Source organism: Muscardinus avellanarius, assembly GCF_963383645.1.
Source record: "Muscardinus avellanarius genome assembly, chromosome: 8".
Classification (NCBI taxonomy): Eukaryota; Metazoa; Chordata; class Mammalia; order Rodentia; family Gliridae; genus Muscardinus; species Muscardinus avellanarius.
Genome location: NC_137794.1, coordinates 90562560 through 90574683, shown reverse-complemented (window position 1 = coordinate 90574683; position 12124 = coordinate 90562560). Strand labels below are relative to the sequence as shown.

At 49.5% G+C, this 12124-nt stretch overlaps 1 protein-coding gene across 1 annotated transcript; it reads left to right on the top strand.

Annotated features, from left to right (window-relative positions):
- Nucleotides 1–6787: 6787 nt before the first annotated feature.
- Nucleotides 6788–7606, top strand: OLIG3 (oligodendrocyte transcription factor 3; the record flags this gene model as incomplete). The annotated part of the gene is made up of 1 exon (XM_080699765.1): nt 6788–7606. One exon carries the CDS (start codon nt 6788–6790, stop codon nt 7604–7606), a length of 819 nt encoding a protein of 272 aa, XP_080555891.1.
- Between the last annotated feature and the right edge of the window lie 4518 nt (nt 7607–12124).

Sequence of the window (12124 nt, the reverse complement as noted above, 5' to 3'; positions counted from 1 at the left end):
CAAGGATAGTATTACATTTATGTGTTTCAAACTAAGATCATGTATATAGAGTTATCTACCCTCTGCTTTTGTTTATTTTCAGTGATGATGTTTTATTTATCTAAAGGTTGAATCGAATTTACTACACTTGCCACAATAAAGAAGAGAAAAAAGCAAAGTTGTCTTAAAGCATCTAATTGTATACTTCCTTCTGCAGACATAGTCAAATATTTTGCTATTTCTTATTATTGGGGGTTATAGGATAGATGAAGTTGTTAGAAAAAAATGAGGAACTGAAAAATTATCAGCTTTCCTTCATCGATACCTTAAATTGTGTCATGTTATAAAATGGTAACAATTTCCATTATCCTTTTTATGTTATAAAAATTAACATAGCCCATATTTATAAGAGGTTATTTTTACTATCAGCTCTTGATAAGACTATTAAAATATAATTTCAACTATTTAATAGGACACTCAGAATGCTCTACAAGTAAAATACAGAATAATAAATACCTAGAAATTTTGAGCAATGATTTGTTTTCATCCTGCTTCCTCTCTCCTCACTCCCCCTCTAGCCCACAGAATAAAAGAACACAGTTTAGGAGTTAAAATATCTGGGCTGGGTGAATCCTGTAATCCCACGGCTGAGGTGGGAGAATAAAAAATAGAAAGGGCTGGGGATACAGCTCATTAGTAGAGGGCCCCTGGGTTCAATTTTCAAAGATGAGAGAGAGAGAGAGAGAGAGAGAGAGAGAGAGAGAGAGAGAGAGAGAGAGAGAGGAAGAGAGAGAGAGAGAGAGAGAGAGAGAGAGAGAGAGAGAGAGAGAGAAGAGAGAGAGTGGTGAATTAACTGGATAATTGCTTCAGTTTTATTATAATGTGCTATCAATTCAGGCAATATTGTAAATGGTGACAATTTAGGTTTACAAACTTTACATTCAAACTGCTGACATTAAGTAAACAAAAAACTCTACATAGGAAAAAAATACAGTGGATGAAGGAGAAAGAAACATTCATTACATTTTCATTTGCTGTTAGAAATGTTTGTAAAGCAGGATTAACAACACAGATTCTGTATAAAATCTGTCAGCCACTGAAAGGCTGACTTTTGAGAATTGAATTTAACTTATGAAGATTCAGTAGCAAAATGCTTAAATTATAATTTTCTCAAAATAATGCTTGTTAATCTTTTGTGTTAGGAGTCCAGCCAATGTGAAAACATTGTGAACCCAACTCTTCTTACAAACAGGTGTATGATTGATTTTTCCCTTTATTAAATAGCATTTAAAATTAATTTGTTTAATTTAAAACTCAAGGGCATCACGTAAATATTGTATTGTATTTGGCTTCCTGGGGATATACATGTAAGTTTCAGAGCTTCTAAATGTTAAGTACAGGTAATATAAGACCAGTGTTGTGTGATATCTCTTTAACTCTCTGCTCCTCTACACACTGATTCCTATATTTAATCTATTTAAATGCTTTATGTATAGACATGACTATCACTGAACACAAAATTTTTAAAAATGATAGATAATTATTTCTAAAATAAAACTAAATTCCTAAAGACTTCGATGCTGAACACAGAAATATATGTTCAATTTAACTTTCTAATAGAATATATCAGGGAGATGATTCAGTGGCCTTTAAAAACAAAAGGCAGAATTTAGTATTCTGTGCTTCTTTATATTAAGATATCAAACTTTATACAGTGGCCTTAACTATCAATTTATGAAAAAAGTAAATGAATAACAATAAATATAATTAAGAAGTCATCTGTTTAGTAGTTCTTAAAGTATTATTAATGGAGCCACAAATCCAAATTGTCAGGGCTCATCCCAAGAATGTGTGTGTAAGTATGCAAATTTTAATATAACTCATCAATTTATGTGATTGGTCACTAGCAATATTTAAATCAACCTAAACTTCCAATCTTGAGGGAAAAAATGTTTTCAATTTATGTGCTTTCTACAGAAGGAAATTTCAGTCGAGGTCTTGGCAATTGAGCAGATGTTACTAGAAAGAAAAGAGGAAAAAATTACTGAAGTATCCTCATTAATTGAGCAAAATCCTATAAATGAAGCCCAGAAGTTCATATCTCTTTGACTTTAGTAAGTCTTTAAATAGTTACAATGAATCTGTAATTTTAGCCAGCCTTGCTGCTTATGCATCATTAAAATCAAACTTCTAGCCCCACCAGTATGTCATCTTGTCTATATATTTGTGTAATTAGCACCTCATCATTTTATTCTATTCTGAGACTTGGTCACATCCTCCAATCTCACATCCAACACTGCAAAGATCTGTTACTCGCACCTCATAAAATGGTGCTGTCTTTGAACTGCTATTTCCCCTGCACAAAAAATCCGATTTTTAACAAGACAAGGGGGGAAGGACTAGACATATCAGTAAATTTTGCAGATGTGAATTAAAATATGAGAAACCTCAGAAAACTAACAGGCTTTCATCTATCTGTCCAGATTCATCCTCCTGGGCCCTTGTAGCGCCTATGTAGGTGTAAGGATTTTGATTGGGGCATCTTCAAATGCACAGGCTCAGAGTTTGGTACCCTAGCTACACTCCATCACCCTAAAAGTGTTGCTACAAAAACAATAATTTCTGTTTGACTGTTATTTGTGCTTATTTTAAATTAAAAACTGATTAATTAATTAATTAATTAACTTTTGGTACCGGCTTTTTGGATCAACCTACCAGCATGATGGCCTGAACCCCTTGCTTTTGCTGTGAAGTTACTGCTTAACTGGGTAAAGAAAGCACTTTTTGATAAGCTTTTCAGTGTGGTCAGCTGGCTTTTTATGGTATTGCATTGCATGGTTGACGGGATATATTTAGAAACATTTGGGTTTCCCTTTTTTCTTTTTTCTTTTCTTTTCTTTCCTTTTTATTTCTTTGTCTTCAAATGGGGTTGGGTTGACCGATGAAGCCCACCGGGCATTCTCCTGCATTTCGTTCTCGGGCAAAGTTTGTGCCGGTCAAGTTTGCGGCTGTGACCAGCGAGAGGAGCCCCTGGACCTTTGCTGATTGACCTCCTTCTCTCAGTAGCCTCCCGACAGGTCAGCCTTGGTGACTTTTGCTGCTGGACTCTTGCAGGCTGTGGGGGCGGGGTGGGGGTTCGCTCCCGAACCAAAATCGCCGCGGCCTCAGCCGGAGCGGACAGATGCTGGGAAGAACTCGGTTGCCGGCGCTGCGAAGCGGCGGTGGGCGAAGGGCACGGAGCTACACTCTCCGGTCATCGGGTAAGGGACGGCCCCGGGTGGTCTGGGAGGCCGAGAGAGGTGTTGGAAGATCCAAACAGCCTCTGCAGCTCGCGGCCTCCGGGGACCCCGAGCCACGGGCTCTATACCCGCTGTGGCTGTGCGCCCCCGGCGCGCGGGGACCTTTGGGCGTCTCTTCAGACTCGGTTCCCGTCGCTTTCAAGCTTTTTGCAAAGGTTAGAAAACTCTCAGGCCCTTCCCCAAACCAGAAAAAGGCTAGGCGGAAAGGAGCTGGCTGCCTGGAGGGGGGACGCACCTGTTGCCAAAGACCGACCCCCGCCTCTGCGCCGCAGCCCTCCTCCACTAGGGCGCGGGGTGTGGCCCTGGAGAGCGGGCGCCGAGCCGAAACCCCCGGCTAGCTCCAGCTCCCTGCCGGCCTGGTCCCTCCGGTTGGGATCCCAGCCAGGGCCAAGGTCACGGCGCATCTCTGGCCGAGGCCCCCTCGGGCTGCTGCAGCCGTGGCCCAACGCCGGCTACGTTCACGCCAGGACCCACGATGGCAGAGACAGCCCTCAGAAAGAAATCGGTGTGTGTTCGCTGTCTTGAGATGGCTCCTTCTGGTGTTGGGGCCAGGCTGAGGGCCTGAGCCGGGGTTGCTGGCGACCCCTCGGAGCAGAAAGCACAGTGGCCTGGCAAGGCGCGGGTGGGGCTTGGGTCCAGACAAGTATCATTTTACCGCCAGCAAAATTGTGACTCCTGATTTATTCCCTCGTTCTCTCCGCGTTGTTAATTCCATTGGAGGAGCCTGGGACTTCTAGAAGTCCTTGCTAAAAGTTTATCTGGCCGGAGCCCTAATCCTTGGGCCACCCCCACAGACCACACTTTGGCCTTTCGGGAAAGCGAGGGGCGACCCGGATCCAAAGGCGTGCGCATCGGGGACCGGGACCCAAGGCTGCGGCTGGACGCGGCAGGTTGCCCTTTTCGGAGTTTGTTATTGGCGTAGAATCTCTGGGCGAGGAGTGGGGCGGTCTTGGCTGTCCTGGCAAAGGCCCTGGCGCCCCATCTCAGCCTCTTGCAGCCCCAACCAGAGCTGGTCGTGGCTGGCCCAGGTCCTTCTCCCGGCCTGTCCATCCTGAGTCTCTGGGCGTATTATTTTAGGGCTGCTCTCTCCTTCTCCCCCCCCCCAACCTTCTTGACTAACGGTGAAGATACTTAAATTTTTTATTTCACATTGTCCCCTGAGAAAATTGAAACTTTAAAAGAAGTTTATACGTCGTAGCAGCACGACTTTTCTACTCCTTCCTTTGAGACCTTTCTTTTCGAATTACACTTGGCTGCCTCGAAATCAGAACTCGGACACATTTCAGTTTGGGTATGGAAAAAAGAGGGGTGGATACCTAAGGGTCAGGAAGGGCGGGCCGGTGCCCTGCCCCCCCCCCCGCAGAACTCACTTTTCTTTCTACAGAGCCCTCCCCCAACCCCCAACCCCCACACTCGATTATCCCGAGAGCCCCAAAGGGTGGTCGACGCTCCCCCTAGCTCCCGTACGTCACCTGCGATGCTCCGGAACCCTTTTTCACACTAGCGGCGCGAGGGATGGCACTGTTAGCTAGCTTGGACGAGTGTGGTGAATTGAGAAACATTTCCTTTTGTTTGGAAATTTAAAAGTGCGTCTCCACATTTCATGAACTCTCTCGGGCTCTTCATTCTAAGCAACTTGCCTTCGAGCACGGGGAGGCCGTAGGAGAGGCTGCGGCCGCTCTTCCAGGGCGTTGATGTTCTGTCTCTGATGAGGGATGTTGGGTATTTATTTTCTTTCTTGTGAAGGAGTTTCAGTGCCGCGTAAGCATTCGCCCCCGTGCTGCGCGCCTCCATCCCTGCTCGTGCCAGGGCTACTTTCAGGGGTGGCTGGTCAGTGAGGCACACAGCAGAACGTGCAAACTGGCTGGGGCTCGCGTCCTTCTTCCGCTGACCGCTCTATTTACGCCCACGGGAAGCGGAGCCTCCTCTTGCTCGCGCTCACCGCGGCTGTGGGGCACCGAGGCCCCACCTGTCCGAGGTCTCGGGGTTGATTCTGTTTCGCACTTTCCACAACCTAAGCTTCTGTCCCAGGTTCCTCCAAGCCCGGATGTCTGCCTTTCCAACCCTCTAACGTAACCTAGGGCTCGGTCCACAGAAACACAGTAAGGGAAATGGAAAATCTGTGCCCAGCTCCACGCTCGCACCTAATGTTCCAAACTCCAGATCTCGACCTCAGTGCCCGAGCGAAGCGCACAAGGAATCTGTTTTCCCTGGATGGCCGGCTTGGGGCGGTTCCGGTCCAGTGGACTTTCCCGCACCGCCGGGCCATTGTCAGGGCTACGGAGGATCTGAGCGCACCCGCTCGGCAGGGCTTCGGTCCGACCCGCCCGGGCTTCCTCGGCGAGCGCCAGGGTCCCGGGAACCCGAGCGTAACCAGGCTCTGGGAACCTTTCCGTATCCCTGACTCCTCCCCGCTCTCGGCTTCTTTCCCGCACTGCTTCCCTTCCAAGTTGCTTTTCTTGTAACAGAGGGGCTTCCCCCTCCGTTCCAGATCTCAGAAGTTAAGAAAAGTGAACACAACTGAAATTCTTTCAGCAATTTATATTTTTAAAACGAAAGAATACAGAAGAGGGCTCTTCCCCACAACAGCGCCTGGGGCCAGCTCACCACCCCATATGGGCACCTCTCTGAAGCCACATCAGAAAGGGACCAGAGAACAAAATTAACAGTGTCCGCGTTTAGGAAAGAAAACCTCATGAGAAACTTAGCCAACCGGCGCATACAGGTTTTTGTTCCCCCAGCGCGCGCTGGCGGAACCGTCCTCCATCGTCACCTCTGTCCCTCAAACCTTTTCATTGGGACCTCTCCCCCCCCCCCCACACACACACCAGATTTCTCTAAATTTGAGGGTAGATGTGAAAGTAGAGAAGATATTTCGATTTCTCTCTCCATTTCCAGAGGAAACTAACCGCTCTAACCGTCTAGCCCGCTTCCCTTCCTTCTTTCGGGTTCTTACGCGCAAGATTTGGTTAGGGAAATTGGGAAAGAGGGTGGGGTGAAGGAAAGTTAGGAAAAAAAATCAGGAAGGCGTGAGCTGCAGCGGTGAGAGTGTCAATCAGAGGGTTTTGTGCCTGGGGGCTCCTAGCGGTTCGGAGCAGAGGTGTCCCTGGGCGGCCCCGCAATGAATATGATTAGGAATCCTTGCAAAATGGGACGGCGGAGCGCACCGCCCTGAATGATGGACGTCACGCTAGCCAGCCCAGGATAGATAGGAGGGCTCCTTTTGTCTCTTTTCTGCGCCGCAGCTCTATAAAAGCCCCTCTTTTTCTGCGTGAGGTTAGTTCAAGCACACACCAACTAGCTGTCCAGGACACAGCCTACCCCGAGACAGGGGAGCGGGAGGGAGAGAGGCGGGGCAAGACTTTGCCCTGGCTTTTCTTCTCAAGTCTTGCAACTGAGAAGTGGGTTGCTGGGCTGTGCGGATTTTTTTTTTTTAAATCAATTCAAGATTGTCTTTGATTTCCCGCCTAAAGTCTCCCCCACGGTAGGGCCGCATCCCCTGTAATAAAATGAATTCTGATTCGAGCTCTGTCTCCAGCAGAGCCTCATCTCCGGACATGGATGAGATGTACCTGAGGGACCACCACCACCGCCACCACCACCACTCGGAGAGCCGTCTCAACCCAGTGTCGTCCACACAGGGCGACATGGTGCAGAAGATGCCCGGCGAAAGCCTCTCGCGGGCGAGCGCCAAGGCCGCGGGGGAGAGCAGCAAATACAAAATCAAGAAGCAGCTGTCGGAGCAAGATCTGCAGCAGCTGCGGCTGAAGATCAACGGGCGCGAGCGCAAGAGGATGCACGACCTGAACCTCGCCATGGACGGGCTGCGGGAGGTCATGCCCTACGCGCACGGGCCCTCGGTGCGCAAGCTCTCCAAGATCGCCACGCTCCTGCTCGCCAGAAACTACATCCTCATGCTCACCAGCTCCCTGGAGGAGATGAAAAGGTTGGTTGGGGAGATCTACGGGGGCCACCACTCGGCCTTCCACTGCGGGACCGTGGGGCACTCGGCCGGCCACCCCGCGCACGCGGCCAACGCCGTGCACCCGGTGCACCCCATCCTGGGCGGCGCGCTCTCGTCGGGCAACGCCTCGTCGCCGCTCTCCGCCGCCTCCCTGCCCGCCATCGGCACCATTCGGCCTCCGCACTCGCTGCTCAAGGCGCCCTCCACGCCGCCCGCGCTGCAGCTGGGCAGCGGCTTCCAGCACTGGGCCGGGCTGCCCTGCCCCTGCACCATCTGCCAGATGCCGCCGCCGCCGCACCTGTCCGCTCTCTCCAGCGCCAACATGGCCCGGCTGTCTGCCGAGTCCAAGGACTTGCTCAAGTGAGCAGCGGCCCGGCGGCTGAGGACGGGGGCGAGCGGCAGGAGGGGCCGCCGTGCCCAGCCGCGAGGGAAGGGGAGAATCTCAGATCCCACCTAATCCCCGGGGGAAAAGGACCAAAAGCAATCTGCGAATTTCTAGGTGGTAGCGAAAGGGAACTCGTACCAGACGTCGTGTTTTGCCTGCATGCTCCTGTACCCAAGCCGCGCCAGTACTTCTCTCTGCCCTATGCTCTTGTCAAAACTGCGTTTGTTGTATAAAGACCGGATCCTCGCGGCTAAAAACTCGCGAAGGAACTTTCCAGTTGGCTTTCTCTGGCTCAGTGTGCTCACCTTGGGAAAAGATGGCCATCCCTTTTGTGCAAAACAAATGTAAATATTTCCTTGAGATGGATGCAATTATGATTGTCTTATCCTCGCCATAGTTTTTTCTAGAGGAGAGAGAGAGAGAGAGAGAGAGAGAGAGAGAGAGAGAGAGAGAGAGAGAGAGAAAGGAGAGAGAAAGAGATCTCAAGACCCAGAGGAAGGAGAGAGAAAGAGATCTCAAGACCCACGTTTTGGATCTCAGCTCCGGTCTAGGGGTGACACCTTCTCTGTGGGTTTCCCTTTTGCAGTGTAGGTCAACAGAATGCATGCACGCTTCTAAATGAATCCTGTCTAAACATGTTGTGCAGGCCATCGTGCCATTTTCCTTGTAACAAGGATTTATTAGTGAATTCTGCCAAGTATTCCATATATCTGTCTGTGGTTGTATGAAGTGAAAAATGGGGGCAGAGTGCAAAAGCCCACACCCACGCACACGCGCTTCTTCCCCCGCCAAGCTCTTCAAACTTCACTCCAAACCTTCCCAGGCTGTGGGGGCCTGTGACTGCAAAGCTTGGGCTTCCTCCTGTAGCTTGCCCCACCCCCCTTGCTCAGTTCTGCATGCGGGGTTGGCTCTCTCTATTATCAGCTTTGAAAACTTAACTGTGGTTTGGGGAGGGGAGCCATTTTTATTTTCCTGAACATTTGCTTGAAATATTTTGTTAGGGCCTCAAAGACAATACCTGTCTTTATTTTTTATATATTCTTGATAACTATGATATATTTATTAATAACCAGTGTTTCTGGATGAGATTTCAAATAAAAAAGAACCTTTAAATCCTGGTTTTTGCCTTTGCCTAAATCTGAAAAGATGGGGGTAGGAAACTGGGAACCCAGGGAGGTGTGTCTGGGCATAAGGGATTTGGATGGGGCAGCACAAGGTGCATTCATTTTTCTCTGGTCATTTCCAAATAAACAGGATGGGTAAATCGGTGCTAATTATTGCAAGTAAATGTCCCTCAAATGGGGTACTGTCCACATGCCTCATCTTATGCTATTTGAGCTTCTTCTTTCTCTGTAGTAATCAGACCCTCAGAAACTCAGCAATTGAGATTTTTAAAAAGTAATCTGGAAAATCAAAGTGGAAGGAAATGAGAGACAGAGTGGTGACTATCCTGGCTGGGCTGATAACAATGGCTGTAAGTTAACTTCTTTTTACTTTTGACCTTGTGGTCTCTCTACCCCACCCCCATGTTAAGATCCAACATAAACGTTAAAAGTAAACAAAGAGCGGTCCTAGAAAATAATCACTCACTCACCTGTCTGCCTCCCAGGCAACATTCCCTGCAGAGAAAGGGAAGGTTCCTTTTCTTTGCAAGGTGGGCTCTGGGAGGGGGCAAGCCACAGTCCAAGTCTCAGCATCTTGCACATTTACAGGGAGAATTCTCCTTTTCTTCTCCTTTGGAAGATTGCTGGTCTGATTAGCTGAACACATCAGGCATCTGTGGTTTCAATTCGGGCAAAACAAGGATCCTTCCAAACAATTAACTTGTCTTTTTTCACTCCAGTTCTGTCCCCCATCTTCAACAAAACTTCTGAATCGTTTATATAAAAAGAATAACCCAGCAGAGGGTTTTATTTGCTTAAAAGGACAAGAAATTGAGCTGCAGTGGTTAACTCTAACAGCACATCCCTATATTCCCCATCAAGGAAAACAGAACCCCAAAGGAGTGCACCACCCCAGAATTCGCTTCGGATTTACATGCAATATAATCTCACTATGGGTTGAGACCCAGCGTCTCTTCCCAAATCCACCCAGAATAGTGCATCTAGGAAACGTTTGCTCTTCTCTTCCTGGGTCCCTAGTGCCTACCCAGTTCTGCTTTCTCTAGGGTACCCCTTCTATCCAACTTATGCTTTCATTCCTTTATTCTATCCTACTACCACTGGGTCCCTAGCCAGGAAAAATGACCAAAGTGGGGGTCTATCATGAAGGCGCTTGTTTCCACTGGTTTTAAGCAGACAAATGGGGGAATAATAATCTGTTTCCCAAGTGTGATTCATTTCTCTGAGCAAGGAAAGAGCCTGTTGAGAATTTATTTGAAACCAACACAAGGAGCCCTCCAGCCTTTCCCGGAGTTTATTATTTAGCCAGGGGAGGGAGGGACAGTTTCATCAATCAGGGAAACCACTTTCTCCGGAACCACTTGCTTCTTTTGAGGCCCTTTCCAAAGGCCTGGTCCTGAGGGAAGACTTGGTGCCTTACAGCTGCCCCAGAGGTGGGTTTCTCCTCTTCAGAGCCAGGCTGGACCTGCAGGCAGGAAATGAGGAAAGCCACACTCCACACCAGGCAAATGCTAGCTAGCTTTTGCAGTTACTGAGACAGGAATTACTTGGGTTGCCTTTAAGTTGACCGTTTAAAGAGCTGGGAGGTCTACTGTCAAGGAGGATTGAACCAGAAAGGAACCACAAGCCCAGAGAAGTCTAACAGAATTCACAAACTGAGACCGAAAATAGACACTGCTTTCAACATGAATATCTCCTCATTGTCCAGCACCCTTGGAATTCTTTTAGCTTAAAGATAGAGGATTTCTTTAAGAATGGGACAGGAAGCAGGGAGGAAGGTAATTTAGGAGTCAGGTTTTCTGGGGTTTCTGGATTCAATTGCAAAGAAAAAAAAAAATCCCTCACTGGCCTCTGGGGAGGGGCTTGCAGAGAGAGTCTAGGGGGAGGGCGTACCTGGGTTAGTCCCTGGGGATGAGTTTGCCCACCGATCTTTTCTTTATTACCTTCCTTGTTAAAATCTCGAATTATCCACACGCTTAGTAGCCACGAAGGTGGAAATGGTTCTTAGTTTTTTTTTTTTCGTTGTAAAATTACCAGTTTCTCCAAAGTTTGCGTTTAGTTTGTAATTCAATCTAAAAACATTACAAGGGCCCTTTTAGTACAGATTAGACTTTGCTTTATGCTAATAAGGAGAGCAAACGCTTCTTGCGCGGGGATACCTCCAGAAGCCCACCCTAGAAACTCTCTGGGCTTCTTTCTAGGCTGGTGACTAAGTCGCTTTCGGAAAAGGAAAAGTGAGGTCGGATTTGGCTGGGCCACCAGATCTTTCTCCCTGTCCCCTCTTCCTAGGCTCTGGGACTTTGAGCTCAAATCCAGGGCGGAGAGATGCGACCTACGCTCGAGAGGCCCAGGGTTTTCCTAGCCTTAAGTTCTTCAAACTTACTACTACTATTATTTTTTTTTAAGCTGCCTGATCGAGCAAGGTTTTGTAGCCTTCGCTGACGCCCTCAGCAGAAATTAAAAAGCCACCACCCTCTCCAGGAGGGCAGCGAGTCCCCAAGCACCTCGCTCAGACCACTGGATTTAACTGCGTCTTTCAGGACCTTCAGGCCTGGGGCCTCTCTCCCCTCCTCCCACCCCTGCTGAGGGTGGGCTCCAGCGACACTCGTCTCCCGGCCCCTTCGCTCCGGACCTGAGGCTGGCCTCCCGGCAAGGACTGAAACAAGCCTCCAGGATCCCGGAGGGGCGCCAGGGAAGCTCAGCCTCCACTTTTAGGGCGTTTCCTGGGCTGACGAGCCCGGGGAGCCAGAGGCCGGCTTACAAGGTCCTTCCCTCTCGGCACCTGTCCCTGGGACTCAAGTTTGTGCCGCCCCCCTCCACTCCCCGGCAGGCCGGAGGCCACTGTATGGCCGCTGCTCCCCTGCACTAGGTCCAGCTCGACCCTGAAACCCGAGCTGCGAGGGAGGGCGGGGCTGGCGCCCTCCACCGCGGTCCCGGGTTGGGGTCCCCGCCGGGCGCGCGCGGGTTCCTCGGGTTTAAGGGAGAAGCAAGAAGAGGAACCGCAAAAAGGTTCTAAAAGTACTTAGGGAAGAACTAGGCCAAGGGAGGGACCCTTGCTAGAAGGAGATGCGCCTGCCTTTTGCGGGGAGAAAGCGTATTCCTGCCCGGAGTCGGAGCCTCCCGGGGACCCAGCGCCCTGGGAGGCCAAACTCCGCAGGTTCTGGGCTGGGGAGTCATTTTTGGTTGAAGGTCTGCGGATCCTTCTTTGGGACGCTGCGGCCGCGGGGCTGCCAGAGCCGGGTTAGGCAGCGCCGGAGAGAGCTCGGTCGCAGGCTGAACCCCACCGCCGCCGCCAGGAGCTGGGCCCTGCGCGCACCTCCCGCCGGGGCCGGGTACCCAGACACCAGCTCCGCCAGGGCAAGGATGCCCGGGTTTG